General features: G+C 45.2%; 1 protein-coding gene across 1 annotated transcript; it reads right to left on the reverse strand.

Moving 5' to 3' along the window:
- Positions 1-1,846: 1,846 nt before the first annotated feature.
- LOC103160929 lies at positions 1,847-22,684 on the reverse strand. The gene is made up of 17 exons (XM_027412173.2): positions 22,479-22,684; positions 21,620-21,955; positions 20,880-21,260; positions 19,447-19,617; positions 18,896-19,053; positions 17,482-17,622; positions 16,210-16,327; positions 15,804-15,988; positions 15,495-15,620; positions 15,170-15,362; positions 14,018-14,149; positions 11,402-11,550; positions 10,682-10,768; positions 8,670-8,816; positions 8,090-8,287; positions 3,747-3,869; positions 1,847-1,900 (listed from the first exon to the last, which is right to left on the reverse strand). Exons 1-17 carry the CDS (start codon positions 22,645-22,647, stop codon positions 1,895-1,897), a joined length of 2,820 nt encoding a protein of 939 aa, XP_027267974.2. The 5' UTR covers positions 22,648-22,684; the 3' UTR covers positions 1,847-1,894.
- Positions 22,685-26,921: the final 4,237 nt, after the last annotated feature.

Raw genomic sequence — 26,921 nt, forward strand, 5'->3', positions numbered from 1 at the left:
TCAAACAGGGAAGGAACCCATAGCCAGGAGCAGATGCACAGGCCATGGAGCCATACTGCTTACTGGCTTGCTACACATGACTTGCTCAACCTGATTTCTTACAGAACCCAGGACCACCAGCCCAAGGTTGGCACTATCCACAATGGGCTGTGCCCTCCCCATCAACCACTAATTAGGAATTTACCCTCCAACAGGACTTATGGAGGCATTGTTCTCAATTGATGTCCCTTTTTTGTTGTTGTTGTTGAGAAAGGGTTTCTCTGTTTAACAGCCCTGGCTGTCCTGGAACTCACTTTGTAGACCAAGCTGGGCTTGAACTCACAGAGATATGCTTGCTTGTGCCTCCAAGTGCTGGGATTAAAGGAGTATGTCACCACTTCCTGGCACCAGCACACCTTATCTTTTTCAAACAAACAGTTCCACCAACTTGGGGTCAAGCATTTAAATATATGAACATATGGGGCCCCTGTCATTTAAACAACATTTAGTCTTTACTTTTCACAGTGACTGGATAACTAACCCAACTATTTAACATAAGTAAGCCAAGAGGCCAGCTGCTAGCAGAAAGAGGTCAGATTCATTGCCTGACATCAGGTGGAAGAAACAGAAGAATGCCTCTGAGCAGGTGTCTTTATGGTCTGCTTTACAAACCTCTGCTAAACCTTAATATAAATCTTTTATGGTGACTCAAGTGGTTTTGGTTGGATTTTGAAACAGGGTTTGACCATGTAACCCAGACTGGCCTGGAGCTCACTCACCCGCTACCTCAGCCTAAGTAATGAGATTACAAGTGTGTGCTACCATGCTTGGCTTCAAGTATTTTAAATGTATTTTCTCTAAAGTAATTTCCACTAGTATTTTGATTGGTTGAACTTAGAGCTAAATTCCAAGCCACCTAAAGACAACTCTTTCTTCTTTTCTTTTTTTGACAACTCTTAATTGTGGCAAAAGATCAACAATTTCACCAATTGTTGAATGGGTAATGCCCAGTGTGGGGCTGGGGATATAGTTCCATTGGTAGAGTGTTTGCTTCGTGTGTATAAGGTCCCAGGTTCTAGGTCCTGAGTCCTAACCTCAGTACTGGAAAAACAAAAACAAACAAAAAAATGAGCAAAAACAATGAACTTATTGATTACTTACTATTTACTAGTTACCCAAATAAAGTTTGTGTACAGGTTTTTGTTTTGTTTTGGTGAGGTGGGGCATGTACTGGGAATTGAACCTAGGATCTGTGGACTCCCTGCCACTTAGCTCCAACTCCAGCCCTATTGCATGGAGCTTTAATCTTTCACCAGTCTGCCTTCCTTCCATAACTGAGGATGCTGCTTAACAGTTGCTGCATTAAAAATATTTCTGCTATCCATCTTGAAGTGCAAGTAAGGGAATTACCTGTATGGGAAAAGCCTTGAATGGCAGCCATTGGATTGTAATTTCAGCAGGTTTTAAAGTCTGGATTTTGTATTTCAAAGTTTTCTTGCAATCATTTCATATCTCTTCTGATCTTTAATTCACCCTGGGAATGTCAGTTTCTGATATCGTACCAACTGGAGTGTTCTAGCCAATCCATTCAGAGAATTTTGTCTGTCATATAGTCTACATCTTAAGTACTGTAGCTACATATCTACTTCATGTTATTTATTAATACAGATGTTACTATTCCAGGAAGAGGTCAGTCAGTGTATTTAACAAATAATGAAACACCAGATATAATTCAGTTACAGTGAAAACAACAGCAAGTTCCTTTCTTCCATGGAAGATTCTATAATATACATTTGTATGATTTATGCATGAATAGAACAGATATTTTCAAAAAAAATCTTTTACATTTTATCAGATGTTGTACTGATTTTTTTTTTTTTGCACGCTGGCTAAAATGTGGTCACCACTTTCCGTTCTAGATCTAAAAATAAAACAGAAAAAAGATAGTTACTTTTATCTTTAAAAGGTTCATAAAATTAGGGAAAATAATTTCTAGAAATCAGTAAGGAAATAGGGAACTCAGAGAGAAATGGGCAAAAGAGTTAAAGGCTTCCTTATAGAAGAAGTTGCTCAAACATTTGAATATTTACACTAGAAAGATGCTGAGTCTCAGTGGTTATTACAAAACGAAAATTCAAACTTTCTGCCGTATGCTACAATGGGTAGTTTATGGGTAAATACAAGAGATGTAAAATAACAAATGTTGATGATGAGAATGCTCTCCTGCTCTATGGTGACAGTACATAGTTCATCACTTTGGAATTCTAGTTAGTATTTACTGAAGCTGAAAAATACTGATTTCTTGGGATCCCACCCCCACTGAAGGAGATAATGGCAGTTGATGGGTGCTGAAGGAGGGTCATTCTTCTTTGGGGGATGTAGCCACTGGTAAGTTGCTCATGTCCCAGTTGATAGTTGTCCATATATGCATATGAGCAGCACTACCGGATTCAGAGTTATTAATTACAAAAAAACCTAAAGGGAGGACATGAAGTTGGGATGGAGACAGTTTGGAGGTGTTGGAGGAAGGTAGTGGTGGACAGATATATTAATGTATGCTATATAAATGCATAAAACTTTCAAAGAATAAAATTATTTTTAAAAAAGCCATTCCGGGGATCCAGAGTTTCTCTTTCTAGGTATCTAACTAACCTTAATCACACGTGGTCACTAGAAGGTAGCGGGGACTAACTATAGTAATTCCTAACTGGAAAACACACACATATCCATCACTAGTGGAATGAGTAAGTCCACACAATGAAATACAGCAAAGAGAACCCAGTTATGACTATTTGTCAAATATGGATGAATCCCAAAGCTGAATAATGGAAACAATACATAACGTGACTCATCCCTTGTGATTGTTCTGTCAGTTTTGTGAACACATACAAACCAACCTGTGAAGGTAGAATTATTTCCTAAATTTGAGGAGCAAACAGCTCCTATTATGCTCTATGTATACCTCAAACTATATGCTTATGTGAGTCATGTGAATATGATTTGTTTGCTTTTAAAGTTGTGTAACACTTTAACAAAATTATAAAGGTAGTCTTCATCTCAGGTATTAGAGATAATCTTAAACAAAGTGAATTGAGGCCAGGACTGGAGCCAGTTATTTCTTCAGTAGCTAATTTCTGATCCTGATTTTCCTATGTAGGCCACTACTCTACATGGGGGAAAGGAAGACATTGGTGTTCTTTCTTTGTTAGTATTTTCAAAGACATTATCAAATACTAATTTTGGTGACTTTTAAAGACTCAACATTTTGGATTGGGGGTACAGCTCACTGGTAGAGTGCCACTTTAGCATGTGCAAGGCTCTTGATTGGCTCCAGGACCACAAACAAAACTCATAACATTTTGAAATATATATGATTAAAAATGGTGTTTTACAAATCAATAGCAGCTAAGTGAGAAGGCAGTGGACTCAAGTTCTAGATATTTTCCCCTCTTTCATGGGGTGACAAGAAGCAAGCCCTCTTCAGTCCCTTTTCTCTGCAATTAACACTTAATCCACATAAGGGTAGAGGAACAAACTATGATCTCTTGGGTTCTTTCTAACTCAAAGATCTAAGATTTGTTGGTACAGAAAAAGTTCTTTAAGTAATAATGTACTTAAAACCATATCACTATTAATTCCCAATTCTTTGTTCTGCTGTTGTGTCCAGTCATAAACATGACCTTAAACACACGCCAATACATTTGAAAGTGTATATAGTAAAGTATAATTCTAAGGCTATCGATCACTCCTTAGAAATGGCATCTCACCTTCTCTTTGCCATGGAGTCCAGCTCTCGGTGTTACTAAGATTTGTTGCTCTTCAGAAAGGATGCTTTTTAGGAAATGCTCCATATTAGTGAAAAGGAGGAGTTCGTTGCTTTTCTTAATGTACTGTCAAGAGTGTGAAGGACAGAGTTAATATCCTTGCTCTTAAGTACTGTTGGGTCTACTATTCCAGAAGTGAACTTAGTGAGACAGGGCATGTAAAATTTTCAGCATAACATTTGACACATGACAGGCATATATAAAATGTTCCTATTACCCCTCATATAGCTGACTCTGGTAGATTGTGATAATGTCAGTATGTAGCTTCATGTTCAACAGGAATTTATTAGACAGTAAGTAAAGTACATATAAAGTCTAGTAGATGGGCTAGATCAGAAAATAAAACCAACTACTATCCTTGTTCTCATGTGGTTCATACTGTAGCAAAGGAGGAAAAACAGTAAAACAGTACAAGCAAGTCAAATTTGTATTTTGGAAAGCAATAGAGGAACAGGCAAAAATAGAGCAGAGTAAGGAAGAATTTGTGAATGAATATAAAAAGGATTGAAAAATAAGGTAGTACAGTCAGGGTTGGCTGCTGACTTGAGCAAAGACAATGGAGATGAGGGAGTTGGGCATTTTAATGCCTTGGAATGGGGCTTCTGAAGCTCTACTCTACTTGATATTTTGAGATAGATGGTTTTTTGTTATGAGGGCTTTCTATGCATTCTAGACTAGTTAGCAGTATCCTTGTTCTCAGCCCACTATTTGCCAGTAGTACTTCCTTCTCCTGAGTCATAACAACAAAAATGTCTCTGACATTGCCAAACATCCTCTGGGGGACAAATCACTCCTGTTCAAGAAGTATTGCTGTAGTGGGAAGAACAGTACGGACAGAAGGGACACTTAATAAGCTGTATATACCGAGCGTTTGGATCTGAGTAAACGAAGTGGGCAAAGACCAGTAGGTGAGGGGGACTTGGCTCCGCCCATTTATTCCAAATGAAATGGGAAGTCACAAAATGGTTTTGAGGATATCTGACTTTTCTTCTAAAAGGACACTTTTCTGTGATGAGAACAGACTGAAGAGAGGCAAGGGCAGTGTTGGGGAGGCCAATCGGTATCAAGACATCTGGACAATAAAGAAATCCAGACAAGAGATGACTGGATGGGTGGCTGGGACTAAGTGGTGGCAGTATCATTCACCAAACAGTGGTCAAACTCTGCATGTGTTTTGAAGGTGGAACAACAGGACTTTCCTAATGAGTGGACTGTGGAGTGTAAACACACAGGGGAGTGTTTCTGAAAGCCTTGTCTTGAAAAACTTGAAAAATGGAGTTGCCATCAATCAAGATGAGCATGCTTTTAGGTGGACCTCATTTGGAAAGATAAAAATTGGATCTTGGACCTGTTTAGTGATGCTTCGTAGCCAACTAGGTGGATATAATTAATAAGGAATTTGATATATGAGTTGTGTTAGAGGGTTAGGAGGTGAAGATATCCAGAGAACTAAATTTTGGCCCTCTAATTCTGAGAGGGCAGCAAAGGGACCAGAAAGGAACAACCAGAAGTGTGGGAGGAAAACCAGAGGAAGACAATGTCCTGGGAGTTGAGTGAAGAAAATGTACAGAAGAGGAGAGAGTGAGCAGATGTGCAATGCTGCTGTGCAATGCTGCTGAGAAACACGGACAGAGAACTGACTGGTCTCTGATCTACAGGAGTTGGATTATGACAGAATTCTGTGGCCAGTTTGACTGGATTGAGAGGTTCCAATGTCACCAGTAAGGCATCTCTCTCTCTCTCTCTCTCTCTCTCTCTCTCTCTCTCTCTCTCTCTCTCTCTCTCTCTGTGTGTGTGTGTCTATGAGGACAGCTCTAGAGAGAAACATCATGAGGCTCTGACCAAACTAATGGTTTAATCCAGTGATACATTCAAGTTTTCAAAAGATTGCTGGGAGCTGATGGAATTGTGGAAGGCTGGGGCTACTTGGAGGAAGTGAGTCTCTGGAAGCATGCCTTTGAAAGGACCTGGGCCCTGGTCCTTTCCTATTCTTCTTCTTCTTATGTGCCATGAAGTGAGTAGTCTCAGATGCTTGCTTCTGATGCAATGATATTATGCCTAGCCCTGGGCCCAAAGCAACATATCTGCAGTGTAGTCTTCCTGTAGAATCTTTGGCTATGCTTAATGATGTTACATAGTACAAATTGTGGTAGAGTCAAGGAGACCTGTCTACCTTTGTGGGCTCTGCAAGATGGGAATACTAGTATTTAGGAAAATGCGGGATACATTGCAGTGGATCTGGTTTTCTCATTAAATATGGGGTGCTTACTGTATAGCCACTACCTCAATGGGAGTCCTGGTGCCTATTGGATGATTGGAGTCTCTTTAGGCACTATTGTTGCTAGCTCAACTACATATTAGGGCCTCTATGTAGCCCCGGTGGCCTTAGTGGTGGTGAGGGGCCTGCAGCACCTCGTCCTTGGAGCAGTCAGTGATGCTGGCCCAAACCATGCATGGAGAGAGGCAATGGTGGGGGCAGCAGCACTCTTCTGTGCTGATCACACTCTGTCCTGACAGCAGTGTGTGGTCAGACAAGAAGCAGGGGTGGGGCAACAGTGGAGAATCTATAGGTAGAGTGGCAGCAGGAACTATGGTTTTCCTTTCTGCTGCTGGTGATGCATGCCTGGCGTCAGTGCATTCTTGGGAATGCTAGGGGAGGTTCTTCTAGGCCCAATTTTGTCTGTGTGTGGTTAGAGCTGTGCTCATTTGCTCTACCCTACTCCTACAGCTCTAATGGGTGCCTGTGAGTAGGGTGATAGGCAGAGCCAGAGAGCTGCTTAAGCCCCTCAGCACACTCCTGCTAAGGTGGCTAGGCCATCAGTGTGAACCACAGATATTGCTTCCCTGCTTAACAGGAACAGGATCTTGAGTTCAGTACAGTGTGAAGGGGTGGGAGATACCTGGCTGGTAGCTAGCCACATCTTTGGCCTGAGAAATTGAGTGCACTGATAATGGTTCTGGATTGGTGACAGCCTCCATTCCCCTGTGTTACAACACTGCCCCTAGAGTGCAGGGCACTCAACCAATCAGCTTTGATCTGATTGCAATTGTGCCCTGGTTCTTTCCTCTTGAAATAAGAAAGTATGTAACTTGTTTTGGATTTTACAGAAGCCCACAGTCAAGAGACTTAGGGTTCTTAAAGAGATCTGAGACTTTAAAGCACTGAAAAACTTTAGACTGTGAGGCCCTTTAAAGTTGTACTGCATTTGATGTTCATGAACATGAGATTTGGAGGGCAAGCAAGAAAGGGACTGTTATAGTTTTCACTGTGTAGATTTATGTGCCCAAGTTGACAGGGGCTGGGCTTACGATGGTTAATTTTGGTTATCAACGACACACCTGAGAAGAGGGAATTGAGTCCACGAGATTGAGCCTGTGAGCATGTCTATGGGGCATGTAGTTGATCACTAACTACTGTGGGGTGCCCACTCAACTGTGGGCCATGCCATCCTGGGGCAGGTAGAACTTGCAATACATAAGAAAGGTAGGTGGATGTGAGCCTGAAAGTAAACCAGTAAGCAGTGTCTCTCCATGGTGTCTGTTTCATTTCTAGCCTCCAGGTTTCTGCCTGAGTTCCCACCTTAGTTTCCCCTGATAATGGACTATAATCTGCAAACCTTTTGCCTAAATTGCTTTGGTCATGGTATATCTTATATAAGCAGAAACCAAATTCCAAAGTAGGGCTATTATGCATATTTCAGGTTACTTGTCTAAGTGGTCTGCTGGCCTTTGAGAGCCATGACTGCTATCCAGTAGCTACAGTTGCCAACATCAGCACTGATAGAGTGGGTGAGACTCCCCATCCTGTGAAGTCAGGGTGGCAGGTCTCTGAGATATTCTGTTTCTCTTGCTGTACTGTTGCCTCCAGTCTCTTCTTTCCCCAGTCTCTCTGTTGCTTCACTCTTCCACTAACCATAAGAGGCAACTTTTATTGTTCTTTGTGGAGAAGTATCTCCAGGATCTTTTATTTTTAATTCTTAAAAGGATTATGAGATGATATTTTCAGAAAGGTCCTTAATAATGGTATATTGTTAAGACCATGGTCAAGTTTGCATAGAAAACAGCACATTATGTTTGGATAAACGTAGGATCATTTGGTCACTTACATTTAGTCTCTGAGTCACAATGAGGTTACAATAGACTTCTGCTTATTTATTGATAATAGGCAGTGACAACTCAAGGAAGTGTTGGACCTATCTGAATGGGCCACACAGCAAGGCCTTTTCTTTGTGAGGGAGTTGATTTTTAACTAAGACCATGTGATATCTGAGACAAATGTAGTTTACCTCTTCTGATGACTGTCTTGACAAGCAAGGCTCACACTTCCTCTCAATGAGTTTAGAGAGGAGATCTCTTTCTTTTTCAGAGGTGGACTGCTCTTTCAGCAGAACAGCACTTAGGCTTTGGTCGAACTTACTGTCCCAGGAAACTGCTGACATCTGCAGTGTAGTAGAGAATGCCTCCTTGAAGTAGGCTTTCAGCCCCTGGTTAAGGAAGAGAAAGGACAGCTCAGTATGACTTTGGAGTAATTGCTATTAAAGCTTTCAAATGATGCTTGAAAGCAAAATGGGGCTCGAGACCATCTCCACCTGCTCTCTCCCCAACAATTCTGGTGAGCTTTATGCATTGACAGTGTTGCCACAGCTGAGATACTATCCTCAGAGCTAGTCTGCATCCCCAGTAGAGCATGCATTCTGTCATATGCTATTACCGGAAGTTTGACCAGGAACAGCCTTTTCCCAGTCAGTCAGGCCACCAATGGGACTCCAATAGACCCCAAATATTTCAATGCTTACAGCATTTATTGTCCTGTGGAATGACGTTTGAGTCACAGAGAAAGAGAAGTTCTGTACATGTCTTAACTACCTCATAAAACGACCCCAGAAATTTGGGGTTGCAGTCCTGGTTGAAGTCCCCAGTAGTGATGTGGGCCAGGCAGTGGATCAACAACAGAACGAAACGTCCCACAGAGGCCAAACACTCTCTCCCAACAAACAAGGTGTTTTCAGTGCTCTGTGTGGAAAAGATGCCCCGAGCAAAGACACGTCAATCTTGTGAGCATTTCCACATTTCTCAGTTCACTTAAAATAAGACTCCTTGGGCATGATTAAGATTTACTGAAAGGAAGCTTCAGAGATGAAGAAAGTTTGTTTTAGTTCAACTTTGAAAAAATAACTTTGCCTACGTTCTCCCATTTATTTATCCGCTGCCCTCCCTGGGTTCTCTCTCTCTCTCTCTCTCTCTCTCTCTCTCTCTCTCTCTCTCTCTCTCTCTCTCTCTCTGTGTGTGTGTGTGTGTTTGTGTTGTGTGCGTGTATGTATGTGTGTGTGTATGAATGTGGAGGCCACAACTTGAGGGAGTCAGTTCTCTCCTGGGGAGCAGACTCAGGTGGTCTGACTTGGTGGCAAGCACCCTTACCCACCAAGCCATCTCTGTGGCCATCTCTTAATTGTTTAAGAACACTTCCATTTACAGAAGACAGACTGAGATTCAGAACCAGGTGACTCTTCTTGGGGCCACCTGATCAAGGTTTTCGCTAGGCAGTGCTTTTCCAGCCCTCAGGTTGAAGGGACATTGCCAAGGAGATGGTAGTATTGTCAAAGCCCATTCCAGAGTCTAGCTTGGGGCTGTGGGTGGGGCCAGGCATTTGCATACTCCTTAGGCAGTTGATGCAGTCAGTCCAAGATCACAGGTCAAGAGTAAGGGCCTGAGAGGATCTTAGGCTCCATCCTTTTGCTTTCATTGTCATCGGGTTCTCAAACCACTTGTGAAACATCTTTTCTGAGATGACACCCTCATCTATTCTCCCAGGAGGCAGTGGATTAGCACAGAAAAACTTAAGATGGTTGGAATGGGTCTGAGAGCTGTACCTTGAACTAGCGATGGATTAGGGGGATGAGGTGTGTGACAAATACATCAGAACTAGACTCTCAACTCTTGCTAACACTTAGACTATTATATAACATCTCTAGACCTCCACTGTCCAGTTACAAAATGGAGGCAAAGAGTACCTATCCTGTAAGGTTGCTGAAATTGAAAACAATACAACACATAGAAGGAACCTAACTAAGGGCCTGATACCTTGCCTATGAGAATCCCCCCTCCCCTCCTCCCATCACTGCCCCAACTCCTTGGACATTAGTAAAATGGAGCTAAATTCTTGCTGAGTTCATAGTTCTTTGAAGGTCAAATGAGCATTATCTATCCATCTATCTATGTATCTATGTATCTTTGTATTTATGTATGTATGTATGTATGTATGTATGTATGTATGTATCTATCTATCTATCTATCTATCTATCTATCTATCTATCTATCTATCTATGTGTCCTGGGGGTTCTTATTAAAGCCCCCAATAATCCATTACTAACAGTTTAAACTGTTTCTTGGTCACATTGACTAGTTTACCAATGGACTGTCTTCAGTGCTTAAAGTTCATATACATCAGCTTGGAGTTACCAGGAAGAGACTTCCAGTCTATGGACTTGAGGAACTACAGAGGCCGGAAAGATACAGGACTGTTTCTATAAGGAGATATGATTGTGAAAGATACCCTGAAGCTGGGCCCATGACTCTTACGGGAAATACCAGTTTCACAACACCAGATGTACAATGCCATAGATCCATAAATGGGCATGAAGCCATTATGCTCCACTGGGCACCAGCCAGGACTTTTTACTTTGCTGATTAGAAAAGCTCTTACTCACTGACATTTATTATGTTTTAGTTAAATGGCTTTTTCCCCCCTCAAAGGAGAATAAAATTCATTAGGGTTTGAGGGAGAAAAATGTTTTATAAAATTGGTTCCTTTTGCTTCTGTGTGCCTTGACCAGATTTCAGAATCCAAAAGCCCCCATCCCGAGATGAATTTGCATCACCTGATAGAAGAAGGAACCTTCAAAGGCATTTCCTGTGACTTCCATGGCAGGCAGATGAGAAGCAATCTGTAGGGTGGTTTCCGGAGCCTGAATGGCAAACAAAACCAAAACCCATCCTTTGCTAAAAAGTTGTCCTCAGCTATATATCATCAAACATAGTAGGAAATAAGTGCACTGGAGCATCCATTTAAATTATAAGTACACTCAGGGGAAGTAGAATCAGAATACACTGCTGGAAGATGAAGCTTTTAGCTGTGTGTTTTATATTTATACCAACTGTGATTGTAGGAACAACAATCATTTCAGCCCTCTGCTTCTCCTAGACTGACAGACCCAGAGCTTGGATTCTAACCATGGTTCTGCCTTCATGGTTATGACCATGGGTAAGCTGACCCAACCACTCTGCATCGTTTTCTCTCCATTTGAAAGTGGAAAAAATAATTGTATCAGTGTCAGAGTTTTGAAACAATTGGGTTGCCTCATGAAAATTATCAACAAAAGACAGTGTTTGATTGGTTTCTGCACATGGCTACTATCCATCCAAAGGTTTGATTTGAGACTGCTGTCATAGCTCCCATCAGCTGCCCTAAGGGAGGCAGTTCACTGCTGCAGGAACTTCTTCCTAGAGATAATTTGATGCCTCTTGAGTCTCTTCCTGGCCACCCTGACCTCCACAGCTTCATGGGAGACTGCCTCACAGAATGCCAGAAACAGATGTACCTGCAGCTGGGGGATGAGGAGGTGCAGGACGGAGAGACCATACTGGTAAACTACAAACTCCCAGGCAGAAAGGTGCATGGTTTGCACAGTTACCAGCTCTCCCTGCATCGTCTGAGTCTTCAGGAGATTCTGCAAAGAGTTTCTTGGGCCTGCAGAAATCAAGACAAGTTAGTGATAATTTCACTGATTTTTTAATGCAGTAATGATTAGTTGACAATAACAATAAAATGACCATTCAACTTAGGGAAGTGTTTATTTCTATCTATCCATCATCCGTCAGTCTGTCTGTCAGTCCATCCTCCAGGGAGGCCTGTGCCTCATGCATCCCCAGTCATCTACATGGAAAAATGAGCCCCAGTCAACAGGAACAGAAGACCTAGGAGGAGGCACAGAAGAGGTGGCAGTATTTTCTCAGTAGTAGATCCAAAGTTGTTTGGCTCCTTGGACATGCTATATGCAGAATATCATTTGGCATACAGCAAGCACTCTATACGTGCTGATGTATTCAGATTTTTCCTTATCTATAAAATTGTCTCTAAAGGGCCTCCAGATAATTGCTCTAAATGGGTATTTATCTAAGTGGGACTTTAGACACTTCTATTGTCTTATTCTTAAGAGGACAATGTAAAATGGCTTAGCCAGCAATATGTAATAAGTAGCCATCAGGATACCTGTGTCTTGGCACGGGCTGTGTAAGACATTGAGAGAGTCACATGCATCTTTGAGTATTGTTTCTCTTATTTATATAAGAAATGAATAATAGAATTAGAGTTAGATTTTCTCGGGGGCAAACAAGACAGTACGCATAAGAATTTACAATGGTTGGAGAGGGTTATCCTTGAATGAGGGTTCATGTCTTTCCCCTTGTTTCTCATCAATTCCTATGAAAGGAATTAATCACGTTGATCAACCTCCAGAATCAGAATCAGTAACCCTTTTTTAAAATTTATATTTATTTATTTATTTATTTATTTATTTATTTATTTGGCCAGGTCCAGATAGTATATAATTTTGGCTTTGCCAGCCAAGAGCCACAACTGGAGTTTAAAGTATTTTTTTTTTAATCCTCATGCTAGGAGACAGAGCTTGCTCTCCTACAAGCCTGCCCTGGCTTTCCTGATACACACCAATCTGCCTTCCTGGACATTCACAGGAGTACGTTGCCTGCATCTCTCTTTTATTTTCTTTTCATTAAAAAAAATTTTAAAATTAGCGACAAGCTTGCTTCACATGTCAATCCTAGCTCCCTCTCCCTCTCCTCAACCCTTCCGCAAGTCCCCCTCATCCTCTCTCTGCTCCCCAGGGAGGGTGAGGCCCTCCATGGGGGATCTCCAAAATCTGTCATAGCATCCCAGGCAGGGGCTAGGCCCTCCCCCATGTGTCCAGACTGAGAGAGCATCCCTCTATGTGTAATGGGCTCCCAAAGTTCATTCATGTGCCAGGAATAAATATTGGTCTACTACCTGAGGCCCCACAGATTGCCAAGGCCTCCTCACTGACACCCACATTCAGGGGGTCTGGATCAGTCCCATGCTGGCCTCTCAGCCATCAGTCTGGGGTCCCTAAGCTCCCCCTTGTTCAGGTGAGCTGTTTCTGTGGGTTTCACCAGTCCAATTTTGACCCCTTTGCACATCACTCCTCCCTCTCTGCAACTGGGCTCCAGGAGTTCAGTTTAGTGTTTAGCTGTGGGTTTCTGCCTCTGCTTCCATCAGCCACTGGATGAAGGGTCTAGGGTGGCATATAAGGTAGTCATCAATCTCATTATCAAGGAAGTTGCCCGCATCTCTTTTGGCAGTGCCTCATGGTCCTGGATAGTTTCTTTAGGATGCAGGTTGAGAGTGAGACTCTGGGGAAGGTTCCCGGAGTTTCAGCTGAGCCACACATCAGCAATGGATCTTTGACTACTTACTTGGCCTATACAGAGCCTTCACTTTTCTCCCCTATAAAGTGAATATTAATACCTACCTTTGCAGGTTGTTGTAAATGAGTTACCATAGGTTCAGAACACTACATGACATTGTAAAATGCCCCACATTGGCAAAGTGATCTGGGTGCTCTTTTTTGGGGGTGGCAAAATATTCTTTCTGTTGGTTCTCATTTGTATCCTTGTATCTCATGTGTCCTGTGAACTCCCTTTTAACATGTTGATTAAATACAAAGATTTAGACTCAGCATTTGATTGGAAGGCAAAATACCTTTAGGAACTTTCTTCTAAGAATTGACTAGGTGCTTGCCTTTAATTCCAGCACTCAGGAGGCAGAGGTAGGAGGTTCTCTGTGAGTTTGAGGCCAGCCTGGTCTACAAAGTGAGTTTCAGGACAGGCTCCAAAGTTACACAGAGAAACACTGTCTCGAAACCATCCCCCCCCCCCAAAAAAAAAAAAAAAAAAGAGAAAGAATTGACTAGGTTATGGGTCAATGATCTTTTGATTCTTGCCTGATATGTTTTACATGGAAAAATCCCTTGGGAGACTTAATAGGGGTGGAGGCAAGGAGGAAATGATGCCTGGTAAGATAGGATCCAATATCCTTGGGTTCAATATCTTTTGGGGCTTGGAGGTTACATCATCATTTACCTTGAGTACACCATAGTAATTTTCAAGGGAAAAGAGATTACCTGGTCTGTGTGGTCCGAGATGTATTTGTCTTTGTAGTTCAGCTATTTCCCTGGGGTCTTGGAACAAGGTATCTATTTTCTTCATAATGGAGAATAATGGTGGGGTCCAGATATTGTCAGCTTTGTCTGCATCTGAATATGAGTGAGTGAGTAAAAGTATAGTTATGTAGCCAAAGTGAAAGAAGAGCCTAAGAGCTAGACCTGGTCATTCAGGTTTATAATCCCTGCTGCTTGGGAGGTAGAGATAAGAGGACCACATGTTCAAGGCCTGCCTGGGCTACAGAGTGAGTTCGAGACTGATCTGCACAATTTAGTAAAACTTTTCCTTAAAATAAAAGATGGGAGAAAAAACACAGGCTAGAGATACAGTTCAGTGGTAGGGTTCTTACTTGCCTAACATGTGAAAGCCTCTAGGTTAATCCCCAGTACAGCTAGCCAGCTAACTAGCTCTCTTCTCCCTCTTCTCCTTCCCCACCCCCCACCAAATATGGTGACAGGCAGCCTCTAAGCTGGCCTCAATGATCTTTCACAATGTGTGTCAGCTCTTGTATGAGTTCCTCCCCTAGAGTGTGGTTGGATTTAGTGATTCATTTCAACAGAATGAAATAGGGCCTGTGATGGGCTGTCACTTCTGAGATTGACACATGAGATTATATCAAAGCCTCCCATCTTGCTGCTTTCACTTACTCTCCTGCTTGTTAGCTCTGAGGGAGGCAGCTGCAGGCTGTGCGATGCACTGTCAAGTCTCTGCGGTCAGGTATTGATATTTTTTGGTTAACGGCCAGTGAAAACTGGAGATGTGCCAGTAACCTCAAGAGTCAGTGTGGAAGTGAATTCCTCCAGGTCAAGCCTTGAGATGTTGCAGCCCTGCTTAGTACCCAGATTGGAGCCTGCATGAGGCCCTGAGCCAGAGGCAAACCTTACCCAGATTCTTGACCCACAGAAACTGTAACCTAAGAAGCCTTGAAACGTTGGGGTAGTTTGTTATATAGCAATAGATAACTAATATATCATGTTTCTCTGTGTCCTTCCTAAACAACCCACTGTGGCCTGATGCTGTGATTCCTGAAGCCCTAACTGCCATATAAGGAGTATCAAAGCATGAATGGTGTTGTCAAAAGAAGAGGAAGGTGGGCAAGTGACCAACCTTACCCACTGCTGGTGCCTGGTCCTCCAGCCCTAGATGATGGCCTTGATCCTCTATGAGCATGGCAGTGATGCCTTTCAGGAAAGGGATCAGCAGGGGGCAGAGGGCAGCCTGGTTCCCCAGACAAGTAGTGACTGTTCCATAGAATCTGTCTCCAGGATAGTTCTCCAAACACACAGGAGTTCCTGAGACAGTGACCTAGGATGAAAGCGAGAACTGAATTCCATGCTTGGAACCCCTATTTCACAAATCCTTTTTGGGAGTTTCTCCGTGGATCTCCTATCAAAGATGGAAACTCAGATTTTTTGGCCAAGTCCGGAGGGTCAGTACCTGGATATGCAAGAGCTGGAGGTGGCTGAGCTCCCGGTGGTATTGAAGGTTTCCAAGAGCCCTATTCAGGAAGTTCTGCCTGTCCCTCACTACCTCCCGGAACTCATCAGAGAGATGCTGTAATACCTATAACACAGGAAGCATAATGCCAAATTTAAATGGACTTTCTTACTCTTTTTGCTTGCTCCTCTTTGTCTATCCAGTGATCTTTGGGCCCCATCAGCCCCTGAATATTATATGACCCTGGGAGAACCTTCTGATGATGATGTCCTTATCCCATAGGGTCCCCTTGCCAGCCTCAGGTCCCACCTTCCTGTGATGATTCCAGACACGTGGGCTCTGATCCTCACTCTGCTGCAGGCACACCTCTTCTGCCTGGCCTTGCAGCCTGGTGGACGTTTTCCTGAGCTTTTCTGATGCCTGTCCTAAACTATGCAGGACCTTTCGCACGCCCAGCAGCACTTGCGCCTCTTCTTCCCACTCTTTCTTGTCTGCTGCAAAGGGCAAAGAGAAAGTCCACAAAACAATAGCTAGCAGCATAGTAAGTAGGAGAGAAGAAAAGCTAACAGTTGATTGGAGCCAGTGAACCTGCTAGGTATGAGCTGGGGCCTGGTGGGAATCAATGAGAGATAAGTACATTCAGGTGGTAGAGAGGCTTCTCATGTTCCCTGGCAGTGGTGGATGAAGGTAACCACTACTAGGACCTGTTACCCACCTTGAGAAAGCAAGCACCGTTCTGGGCTGCTGAGCATGCTCAGGGCTCTAGCTCGGCGTTCTGTCTCCTGCAAGTAGCAGGCCTCCAGAGCTGCACAGGCCTCCTCAGCAGCCTTCAGCTAGATTGGACACAAAGTACAAAGGGCTGGGCCATGGAGGGAAGGCAGGGCTTTAAGCCTGGCCATTTCATACCAGCCTCCCTTCTACTTTCATACAGCTGAGGGACTTAGGGGTGACTGAGATTCTAGTGCCCTATGAATTTGTGGACTCTGGTGGTTTGAATGAGAATAACCCTCATAAACTCATATATCTGAATACTTGGTCTCTAGCTGGCAGAACTATTTGGTAAGGATTGGGAGACATGGCCTTATTGGAAGAGGGGTGTCATGGGGCTTTGAGGTTTCAAAAGACTCATGCTATTCCCAGTGTGCCTCCTACTTGCAGATCAAGATGTGAGCTCTCATATGTTCTTTCCACCATGCCATGATGCTTCACCATCATGGACTCTAACCCTCTGAAACCATATGCCCAATTAAACAGTTTCTTTTATAAGTTGCCTTGGTCATAGCATTTTGTCACAGAAATAGAAAAATAGCTAAGATAGAGATTGTGTCTACTCTGAGATGGATTCTATTCTTGTGGCCAATGGGGAAACAAGGGCTCTAGACATTAAAAGCAGAACTTGTATGGTGATGGCAGATGAGTGGTGTTGTGGAGTATTAGTTGAAGATGTATTACATTTGTTTGTGCTGTGGAACATTTGTTTAATGATGCAAAGATGTGTTGCATTCTTTTATGTTGTATTTGTTTAACTCTGTTTGCCTGCCTAAAACACCCTATTGGTCAAATAAAGATCTGAACCACCAGTAGCTAGGCAGGAGGGGGATAAGTGGGGCTTGGCATGCAGAGAGAATAAATAGAAGGAGAAAAAGAGAAAAGGGAGGGGCAAGAAAATGAGAAGGAGAGGCAGATGCTAGAGGCTAGCCACCCAGCCATGCAGCCACACAGCACACATGGAATAAGAAGGAAAGAAAAGCTATCCAGAAATAGAGAAAGGTAAAAGCCCAGAGGCAAAGGGGATAATTTAAGTTAGGAAAAACTGGCTAGAAATAAGCCAAGATAAGGCCAGGCATTCATAAGAAAGAATAAGTCTCTGTGTGACTATTTGGGAGCTGGATGGTGGGCCCCTCAAAGAGTAAAGAGAAAAACAAGCAAACAAAAACAACGAACCATCTACAGAGTGGAAATGGTGAGATGGTCCTTTAGGTCTTACTTGCAGTGTGGCTTCATGGCCAGGGCAGAAGTGGAGCTCCTGGCTCAGGTGCCACAAGTGTTCTGCCAGCTGTTGTTCCTCCTGCTCCCGAAGCTGCCAGTACTGCTGATGGGCCCTTAGCTCCTGCTCCAAGAGGATCTGCTGCAATGTTCAGACTGCTCAGGCTTTTCTGAACAGCCACAGGTACCCATTGCTTGGCTGTAGACCTCAAGGCTTCTCGGGATGCCCTGACCAGCCATGCCTGACTTGGTGAGGCAGTTGACTTGGTTGGAGATAGGAAACAACCCCATACCTCTTTCTAGCTCCCTAGCCATCCCCTCCTTCTTACAGCCTAGTCTTTGCAGAGTCCCTGAGCCTCCTGCCTTGGTGTTTCTCTTGAGGAGCCAGAGAAGACAGGTAAGTGACTAGTTACCAGCCTGACTCCTTCATGCTGATCTGTGAAATGGTGGTGGTAGGACTCTAAGTGTCCCAGTTTCTATCAAGAAGCTCCTACCACACATCCATCTTTGTGTCTGAAATTGTAACTAGGCTCAGCATGTATGGTAAGACACTAAATCATTTTTATTTTGATGAAGGTCTGCCAAGAGCTGAATTACTGCAGCAACCTCCTGACAGGGTTTCCTGCACTGGCCTGGCTCTATTCCATACATCCTTTGCACATCTGCCAGAGGGAAATTTCTAGAATGCTGGTTATACATAAGCATAAAACGTCTGGAAGGAGGAGTGACAACCTGCTAATGGTGGCTACATTTGGTGGGCGAGACTGGAAGTAGCATCTGCAAGAGGTCTCTGCTGGGGTGTTGACCTGTGACGTGAGTACAGAGGTTGCTAGGGAAAGGGCCTTTTGCTTCTTCTTTTATGTAATTTTAAAATGGAGTGGGTTTATAAATAACTTTTTGATATTCCATAGTTTTTAAATGTAAAGGTTTAAAAACAATTACCTTAGCCTATTGCATATGTACTTGGACTTCATTGACTCTGCATGGTCTTCCCAGTCCACTTCTTAGCCTCTAAGAACACAGGTTGTTTGCCATTTATCTCCTGCCTTCCTCACGGGCCTCTCTGCTTCCTTTATCTATCCATCATTCTACTTCCACACATTTATGGCCTCATTCTTGGCATCTTTGTTTGTCCTGCTGTCATGAGGCTGGAGTGGCTTTCTCTGCCCTCATCTTCAAGCCCAAGCATTATCTGCTGTGGTAAGCCTTCCTTGAACTCTTCTCTAATAGGGTTCAGTGTCTCTCCCATGAGTTCCCTTCACATCATTGTCACCTCTAATCAGGGTTTGAACCACTTCCCTAGGGACAGAAGCCCAATTGCCTTGCATCTCCACCGTGCACACATTGCCTGGAACCTACAAGGCTCTCAACATTGTGGTTGTTGAGTGAATGAATGAACAGCTGCTCATACATACCAGATTGGGGTCCCTCACTCCACGTGGCAAGGCCTCCAGCAGCTGTACCACAGGCACCACCACTCTAGCAGAGGGATCCATGTGAGCACCAATGACAGGACCATGCTCCCCGGTTAAGGGATCGATGGCTTGAGCCCCAATGGAGATTGGGACAAGACCTGTGGGATGTCAAAGCCGCCACTGACTTTAGTAAATGGAGATGAAGGAAAGAAGAGTGGTCATGGGAAGAAGCCCCCAGAGTCCCCTTTATCCTTTTCAGAGCTCTGAGCTGGGGCAGGTAGCTGTGTGAGGGTGGATGGTTTCTTAGTACTTATCTTTGAAAGGACCCTGATCTTTCAGGGGAGAGCTGTGATCTGCAGGTCTGACATTTTGAGACCTTTGACATCTTATTTGGGGCTCTCAGAAATTTAGCAGAATCATCAGAACGTGCCCTTCTCTTGGCTTATGTGTCAGTGCATCAGGGCCAACTATCCTTCCAAGGCTTTCTCTACCAGGGACTAAGCCACATTCCTGACCCCCTGGAGCTTTAGGGGTTCCAAGATGCCTTTCACCTTTACCAGCAGCGTCCTCCATTGTGCCAGCCAAAGGTGTGGTATTCCCAGAATCCCCATCTCGATGCATGCCCAGGATAGGTACCATAAGCCCAGAGCCTTCAGGGTCTGGAATCTCCATTCCATACAGGGCTGGGACCCAGAGCTCAGTCCTAGGGTAGCACATTAATCCTAATATAGGGAGAAGAGGAGTTGGGGGTTAGGCAAAACCACCTGAGGTTTCCCAGGCTTTAAGTGCCTCATCCCTGACCATAGAGGTTGCTGTTTAAACACTGCCTGTGTTTCCCTTGGATCCAAGATGGCATTTTTAATTCAGAAGGGAAGACATTATGACATTACCATGGCCTGAATGGCATCAGATGTTTTGGGAAGCCGAGAAAAATTTCCAGGCCACACTGAGAAGTGGGATGGGATGAGATGGGAACTCATATTCCTGAGTACCTATCCTCTATGTGTCAGAATTTGAGCTAAGAAGTCCATAGTCCATATAAATTATATTTTATTCAGTCTTTTATTTTAACTAAGTCTGGGAAGTACTGTAATTTTGATCCTCAGTTCTAACCCCCAGGGTCGTCGTCTTCTTCTTCTTCTTTTCTTTTCTTTTTTTTTTTTTTTTTTTTTTTTTGTTATACCACGAGCAGGCGGAAGCTTCTAGAAAGAGTGAGATGTGAGATAAGCTCCAGAACGATGCCACTCTAACTTCCTCTTCCTGCTTTTTATATATATATATATATATGGGTTATAGTGAAGAGGTGGGACAGTAGGGCCAGCTCCCTTTCTGGGTTTATATGTGGAAAAGGAAGACCGTTTTAGGAATAACAGTGAGGAGGGGGTTGAGGGCTTAGGGATTCTAGCCTTGGGCCTGCCTCTGTTGCCAACTAGCTGCAGAACCTTTGCTGGGCAAGTCACTCAACTCCTTATACTTTAGGATCCCCATGTAAAATGTGTGTCATGCTGGTTATGTGCCTGGAAACCTTATGAAAACAAGGATATATATATATATATATATTATATATATATATATATATATAGAGAGAGAGAGAGAGAGAGAGACAGGGTTTCTCTGTGTAGCATTGGAACCTGGCCTGGAACTTGCTCTGTAGTCCAGGCTGGCCTTGAACTCACAGAGATCCACCTGCCTCTGCTTCCTGAGTGCTGGGTTTAAAGGTGTGCACCACCAATGCCTGGCTTGAACACGATGGTGTATTTTATAAACATAAATTATAAGACTCAATGTTATTAAGAGAACAAAAGAGTAATGCAGCCTAAAGCCACTCACAGGGTTTGGGTACAAAGTCTCTATCTAGTCTCTTATTTTGGTCGCACATGTGTAAGGCCAGTGGAGCCGAGGCCCTGTCCTGAGCTGGGCTGAGAGGAGCTGAAACATGCAGCCAAGCTGGAACTGGGAATTCAGGGCCTCAAACAACACATACCTATACAGCCACCAGTGGCTTCAATGTCACGTGCTGCCTGCAACTGTCTCTCCAGTCTCTGTGCCTGCTGGAGGATATGGTGGAGACTCAAAGCCAGTGCTCGTCTCATGTCCCTTATGGCAGATTCCAGAAGTCCTTGTGCCCTGGACCCTGGAGTCTCCTGACACTGCTGGAGCCTCAGAATAACTTGCCTCTGGGCCACCAGGACATTGGAATCCAGCAGTGCCTGTGACCCTCCTGGGTGGGGTAATAGCTGGCCTGCCTGTTGGGAAGCTCCCAGGAGCCGGACTGTCTTCCCACTCAGTGGCTCCTCAAAGTTGTCACCAGGCAGCAGGAGGCTCCCTGTGCCATCTTGCAGCCCTCCCACTGCAAGCACCTGACCTGGAAGCAAGACACCTAAAAGGTTAGGTAGGAAAGAGATCCTTGGTAGTATAAATATGCAAGGCAAGGCATATGGGAGAAGAAAGACGACAAAAGTGAGCTGTAGCAGGGCCATGCAGTACCAAGGACAAGAACAAGGGGAGTATGTGGTACTGGCAGGAAGAGCTGCCCTCTTGGGTTTACTTCTACTGTAAAATCATCTTGGGGATGCTTAACAGAGAGGCAGAGGCAGAGCGGAAAGAGAGGATGGGGCATAGTTTCCAGCCTGGCCAGAGCAAGAGGAAGTTGGAGGCTGGGAGAAATTGGGCATCCAGGCCAGACAGGGACAACAGGGTGGAAGAGACCAAAGGTTGCCAGACCTGTGTGTTCATCCAGCCCAACGCCTAGAATTGGCACGATGCCTCCTGTGACTGGGTCCTTCATGGGGCCCCCCAACTCCAAAGGGGCCAATGTCTTGGTGAGAGGATTGCAGTATGTCCCTCCAAGAGTGAGCCACTGCCTTGTTTGGGGGTGCAGAGTCACAGCAAGCACAGGCACTTCGATGCCTGTGATGGGGTCAGACATGAGAGCCCCCAGCTGTGATGTTCTTCTTGGCTGTAGGGTAGGCAGGCGAGTGGCTGGAGGGCAACCTGTCACAGGACTTGTTGGGTAGGGCAAGTAGGGGAGAACAGCAACCTCTGATGTTCGGACAACATCTGGATAGGGAGACAGGGAGGTATGGGTACCCATCTACTTGCCAGCCTCCCCGCCTGCCTCTTCCCCTCCCCCACCCATTCTACAGATCAGGGGAAAAAAAGTAGCTGTGAACACCTGTTCTCATTTGTTGAACAGTTTTCTGCCCCCCTTTTTTGGACAGGGTATACAGGCTCTGTATAGCCCTGGCTGGCCTTGAACTCGCTTTGTAGAGCAGGCTGGCCTCAAACTCACAAGAGATCTGCCTGCCTCTGCCCCCCAAGTGTTGGATAAAAGGCTTGTGCCACCTGAATCCAGTGGAAATAGTAAGAGGAGGAGGAGGAGGAGGAGGAGGAGGAGGAGGAGGAGGAGGAGGAGAAAGAGGTGTTTACTAGTTTGCTAGTCATCAAGACCCCTGTCCAAGAATAGAGCCCTGCTGCCTGGGCTGTGGTCCCTGGGTATTCATTCTTGAGGTCCCCAGGGAGCTCTGCCCTGTCTCTGAAACCCAAAGTAAGGTTGGGGCTAGTTAGTGGGCCAGGGTCTTACCTGCATTATAGTCAGTAATGGGTATCAGGGCTGCCTTCAGCAGATCATATCCCAGGTGTCCAGTCTGAGGCAGCACACGCCCAGTGTCAGGGTGGATAAAGTAGCCAGGGGGTATGGGCCCCATGTGGCCACTGACTGGGAGCATCATACAGTTGGGCCCAGGAACCATTAACTTGGTGACAGGATTCACGATGATGTCATCAGGACACGCTGAGGCTGCAGGAAAGCAAAGGCTGCCTGCTGGGCCTCCCCTGAGGTGATTAGGGAAGGCTACAAGTCTTCATGGTGACAGGAAGAAGTTAGCAAGAACTTCACCCCAGTCCCACAAGGATGGTGCTCCCCAGGACAGAGGCCTTGTTTTTTTTGCTTTTCCCTTGGAATGCACCACTGAGATCTCGTCAGACTACAGGCTGGTTGGGGGTCCTTTGGGGAAAGGTATGTGGGTATCGAGTTGGGGGTGGGAATTTCCAGAACTCAGCATACTTTTAAATCACCAAGGGATATCTTTTCCAGGCAAATCCAACACTTTCCAAAATTGATGGTTCACATTTATACCTGGCTTTTACTTTAAAGAACTATCACGTGGTCTGCAAAGCTGTCATTTGTATGATTTCCTTCTCTGGCCTCCCTATTTCTGAACTTCCCTATTCTATTTTGTGTGGGGTCATTGAACAGGAACCCCCTCCCAACCCCCGGGGCACTCAACTGCTTTGCAATCCCCTCAACGCTCCCTGCTGCAGGTGCCTTAGGGGCAGAACTTGAGTTTCTGTGGTGCCTGTCACCCGGAATGCAGGGACTAATTTCAAGGCAGAGACCAGCTCCCCGAAGACCCCAGATGAGTCCAAGTGGGGCTTACCTGGCTGTAGCAGCTCCGCCCCTGTGCCAGTGCCCAGGAAGCCCCAGGCCTTCAAGCGGTGGCCTTCTTGCAGCATGGCCTGGGACAAGTGGCCCAGCAGTATGTCCAGCTGAGAAGGCACCCTGCAGAGACACAGGACATGACAGGGTGGTCAAAGGGCAGAGATAATGAGGCATGGGAAAAGGACACGTTAGTATGGTTACTTCTGGGACCCTGTGAAGTCATACTCATTCCTTCCCTAAAAGCCTGACTCAGGTTAACCAGGTACATACCCCTTGGGGCTTTGCCCAGGCTGGGGGGACTTCCCTGGGTTAGAGCTTGAAGGTGTCTTTAGCAGCCACTGAGCTTCCATCAACGCGGAGCAGAAAGAGGCCCACTGGCCCTGCCTGGCACAGAGGTCTTGGTGAAGGAGCTCCAGCTGGTGACTAAGGCTTGCTGCATACTGGCCTGCCAGGCTTTGCCTCCGCTTAGACTCTTCCTCTGCAGCCAGGGCCACTGCCTCAGCAGCCTGGGTCAAAGACACTTTGACTTGTTTACCAGTAGGGATTCAGTCACCCAGGACAGCGACTTTGGGAACTATACACCCAGCTTCCTTTGGAACTCCAGAGGGCCCAGGGCAGGGGCCAAGGAGGTGGGCAGGGGCCAAGGAGGTGGACTGGGTGGGAGGGTTCTCAGGGAGGGAGCCTGGGGACTGTGAGGGGGCACAGCTGTGCTTGGCCACAGAGGCTGGGTGGGAATTCAAAGTCCAACCTCTTGTTGTTCTCTCTGGGCGCTCCCCAGAAGTTGGTTAGTGGAGCCTGAGGTGCGGTGCTGAGCACGCCACAGAAGTCGGAGGGAACCAGCTTCATTCAGAAGTTTAAGGTAGAGGACTTTGAGCTGAGAGAGATGATAGAGTTAGCCAAGAATGCCATCCTAGAACCATCAGCTTTTTACTGTAGGCTTAGAGCGCCCTCTGCTGTCAATATCTGGAGAGACTCCAGAGAACCCCTCCTCTGAAGACATCAATAAAACTGACAAGAATGAATTTTTTCTTTCAAGGCTCCAACCCAGAGCTGGGGGTCAAACTCAGTGTGTCCAACACACCAGGCAGTTGCTCTGTCACTGAGCTACACTCCCATCTCTTGGCCTAATTTTATTGACTTCATTTCCAATGCCTGTCACTGAAGACCTGAGGCCCCTTATTTGGCCTTGCTAGGTCCCTCCCCTAACTCTTAGGCTTTAAGTTTTCTAAAACCTTTAAGTTTCCTAAAACGCCTCCTAATTTAACCTGAAATCTTCTATCCATCCCACTTTTCTTCCCCCCAGATTCTTAGCCCCCCCCCATGTCTTCCCCTCCCTCATAGTCCATTTCTAGTTCCCCTTGTTTCTGCCAGCCTTGAGTGGCAGCACCTTCGGGGGGGCTTCCAGTTACCTGCTCCTTGGTTTGGCTGAGTTTGGCTGTCACTGTCAGAGACTGCCGATGCAGAATCTCAAAGAAGGCCTCCGTGTCAAACCACTCTAGGTCTACCTGATCCTCCCAGGTCCCACCTGTGGGGGATGGGAAGCATGACTAGCCTCCCCAGATGCAGATCTGCAGTGTGCCTTCTTACAGGCTCTCAGCGATCCAGATTCGGCCTGTCTACTAAAGGCATGGTCCTTGTAAAAACACCACTAGTGTTTCTGAGAAACTTGACAGAAATGCAGACTGCTGTACCTGGCCACTGTCTTGTGGATTCAGAAGACCACAGGTTACCCCTCCCCACAGCTGGGAATTTTTTTTTCCATTTTTTTTCTGGACAGGGTTTCTCTGTGTAGCTTTGGAGCCTATCCTGGCACTTGCTCTGGAGACCAGGCTGGCCTCGAACTCACAGAGATCCACCTGCCTCTGCCTCCCTAGTGCTGGGATTAAAGGCATGCACCACCAACGCCTGGCTTTTCCATTTTTTTAAATTTGAATTAGAAACAAGATTGTTTTACATGTGAATCCAGTCTCCCCCCCCCCCCAACTAAAGCCCTACCTATCCCATACCCTTTCTGCTCCCCAGGGAGGGTGAGGCCTTCCATAGGGGGTCTTCAGAGTCTGTCATGTCCTTTGGGATAGGGCCTAGGCCCACCCCCGTGTGTCTCGGCTCGGGGAGTATTCCTCTATGTGGAATGGGCTCCCAAAGTCCACACCTATGCTAGGGATAAGTACTGATATACTATAGAAGGCCCCACGATTTCCGAAGCCTCCTTACTGACACCCAGATTCCTGGAGTCTGGGTCAGTCCCATGCTAGTTTCCCAGCTATCATCTGGGGACCAAGAGCTCCCCCTTCTTCAGGTTCAGCTGGGAATCTTATGCATATGAAGTTCTAGAGGCACAGCTGAATCCCAGCCCTGCTCTCTGACCACATTTTGAGTGGCACCAGTTGGAGGGGGAAGCCTCAGCAGGATGTACAATGCGTTTTGCAGTTTGGCCCTCTGGCTGGTGGGCCATCATAATTTGTAAGATGTAGCAACCCTTTGTGCTGTGAATAGAGGCCGTCTACTGAGCACAGAGATGGTGGAGGCAGCCTGGGGCCAAGTAGCCTTCTCTCCAAGAAAAGACCCAGTCAACAATTCCACACCAAAATCTCTGTATCTTCTGGCCTTTGTCTTATAAAGGCTAAATATAAACCACTGCAATACTGCCACAGGCCTAGTGGATAGAAATTAGATTCTTTAGCTCCCTGATTGGGCCAAATAAAAATAAATCCATTTCCTTTACCAATCTCTATTTCCTAATCTCCTTTCAAATATAAGGAATCCAAGGTGGTTGGCTATGGACCAGCACGCCAGACAACAGTGACATTGCCATTTCTTTTTAAAAAAATAATTTTTATTTCATTTGTGGTGGTATTTTGCCTGCATGTATGTCTGTGTGAGGGTTTGAGAGCTCAGGGTTACAGACAGGTGTGAGCTGCCATGTGGGTGCTGGGAATTGAACCCTGGTCTTCTGGAAGAACAGCCAGTGCTCTTAATTGCTGAGCCATTTCTCCAGCCCCGACATTGCCATTTTTTAATTTGAGTCCTTGGTACATGGTTATGCTACTTTTCCATTGACAAATTTGTGTTTAGTTGTCTCTTTCTCACTCTCCACTGTATTCCAAGTGCCTAATAGCATCTGTATATAGTAGTCACTCAGTAAATGTTTTCTGAGAAAACAAGTGAATGAATGATGGTGGGAACTGAGCAAAGAGTAACCCAGAAAGATGAAAGATGGGCAGAAAGAAGCTCATCAGTTGGGTTCTACCCCAGCTTGTCACTTACCATGATTCTCTTCAACTCTGAGGATTCCACACTCTTGGTGTGATTGGCCTCTCTTCACTGATGTCATCCCAGTTCTTGAGGAGATGTAGACACCAAGGTTATATTCTTGTTGGTGAGTTCTGAAGATGGGGTGTGGAGCAGCCTTCTGAACCCAGCTGAGTTGGTTACATTGAATCTACAGGGCATACAACTGGGTGATAGGAAGGCAAGGGGAAGATAAGAGGCACCCTTTCTGGAGAATTTAAAATGAGAGTTCCCCATTTCGATGTGACTTGGGGGTATCCCATTTTCTTTTGCCTTCACCCTGTGAAAGGTCTT

The sequence above is a fragment of the Cricetulus griseus genome, chromosome 4 (assembly GCF_003668045.3).
Source record: "Cricetulus griseus strain 17A/GY chromosome 4, alternate assembly CriGri-PICRH-1.0, whole genome shotgun sequence".
Lineage (NCBI taxonomy): Eukaryota > Metazoa > Chordata > Mammalia > Rodentia > Cricetidae > Cricetulus > Cricetulus griseus.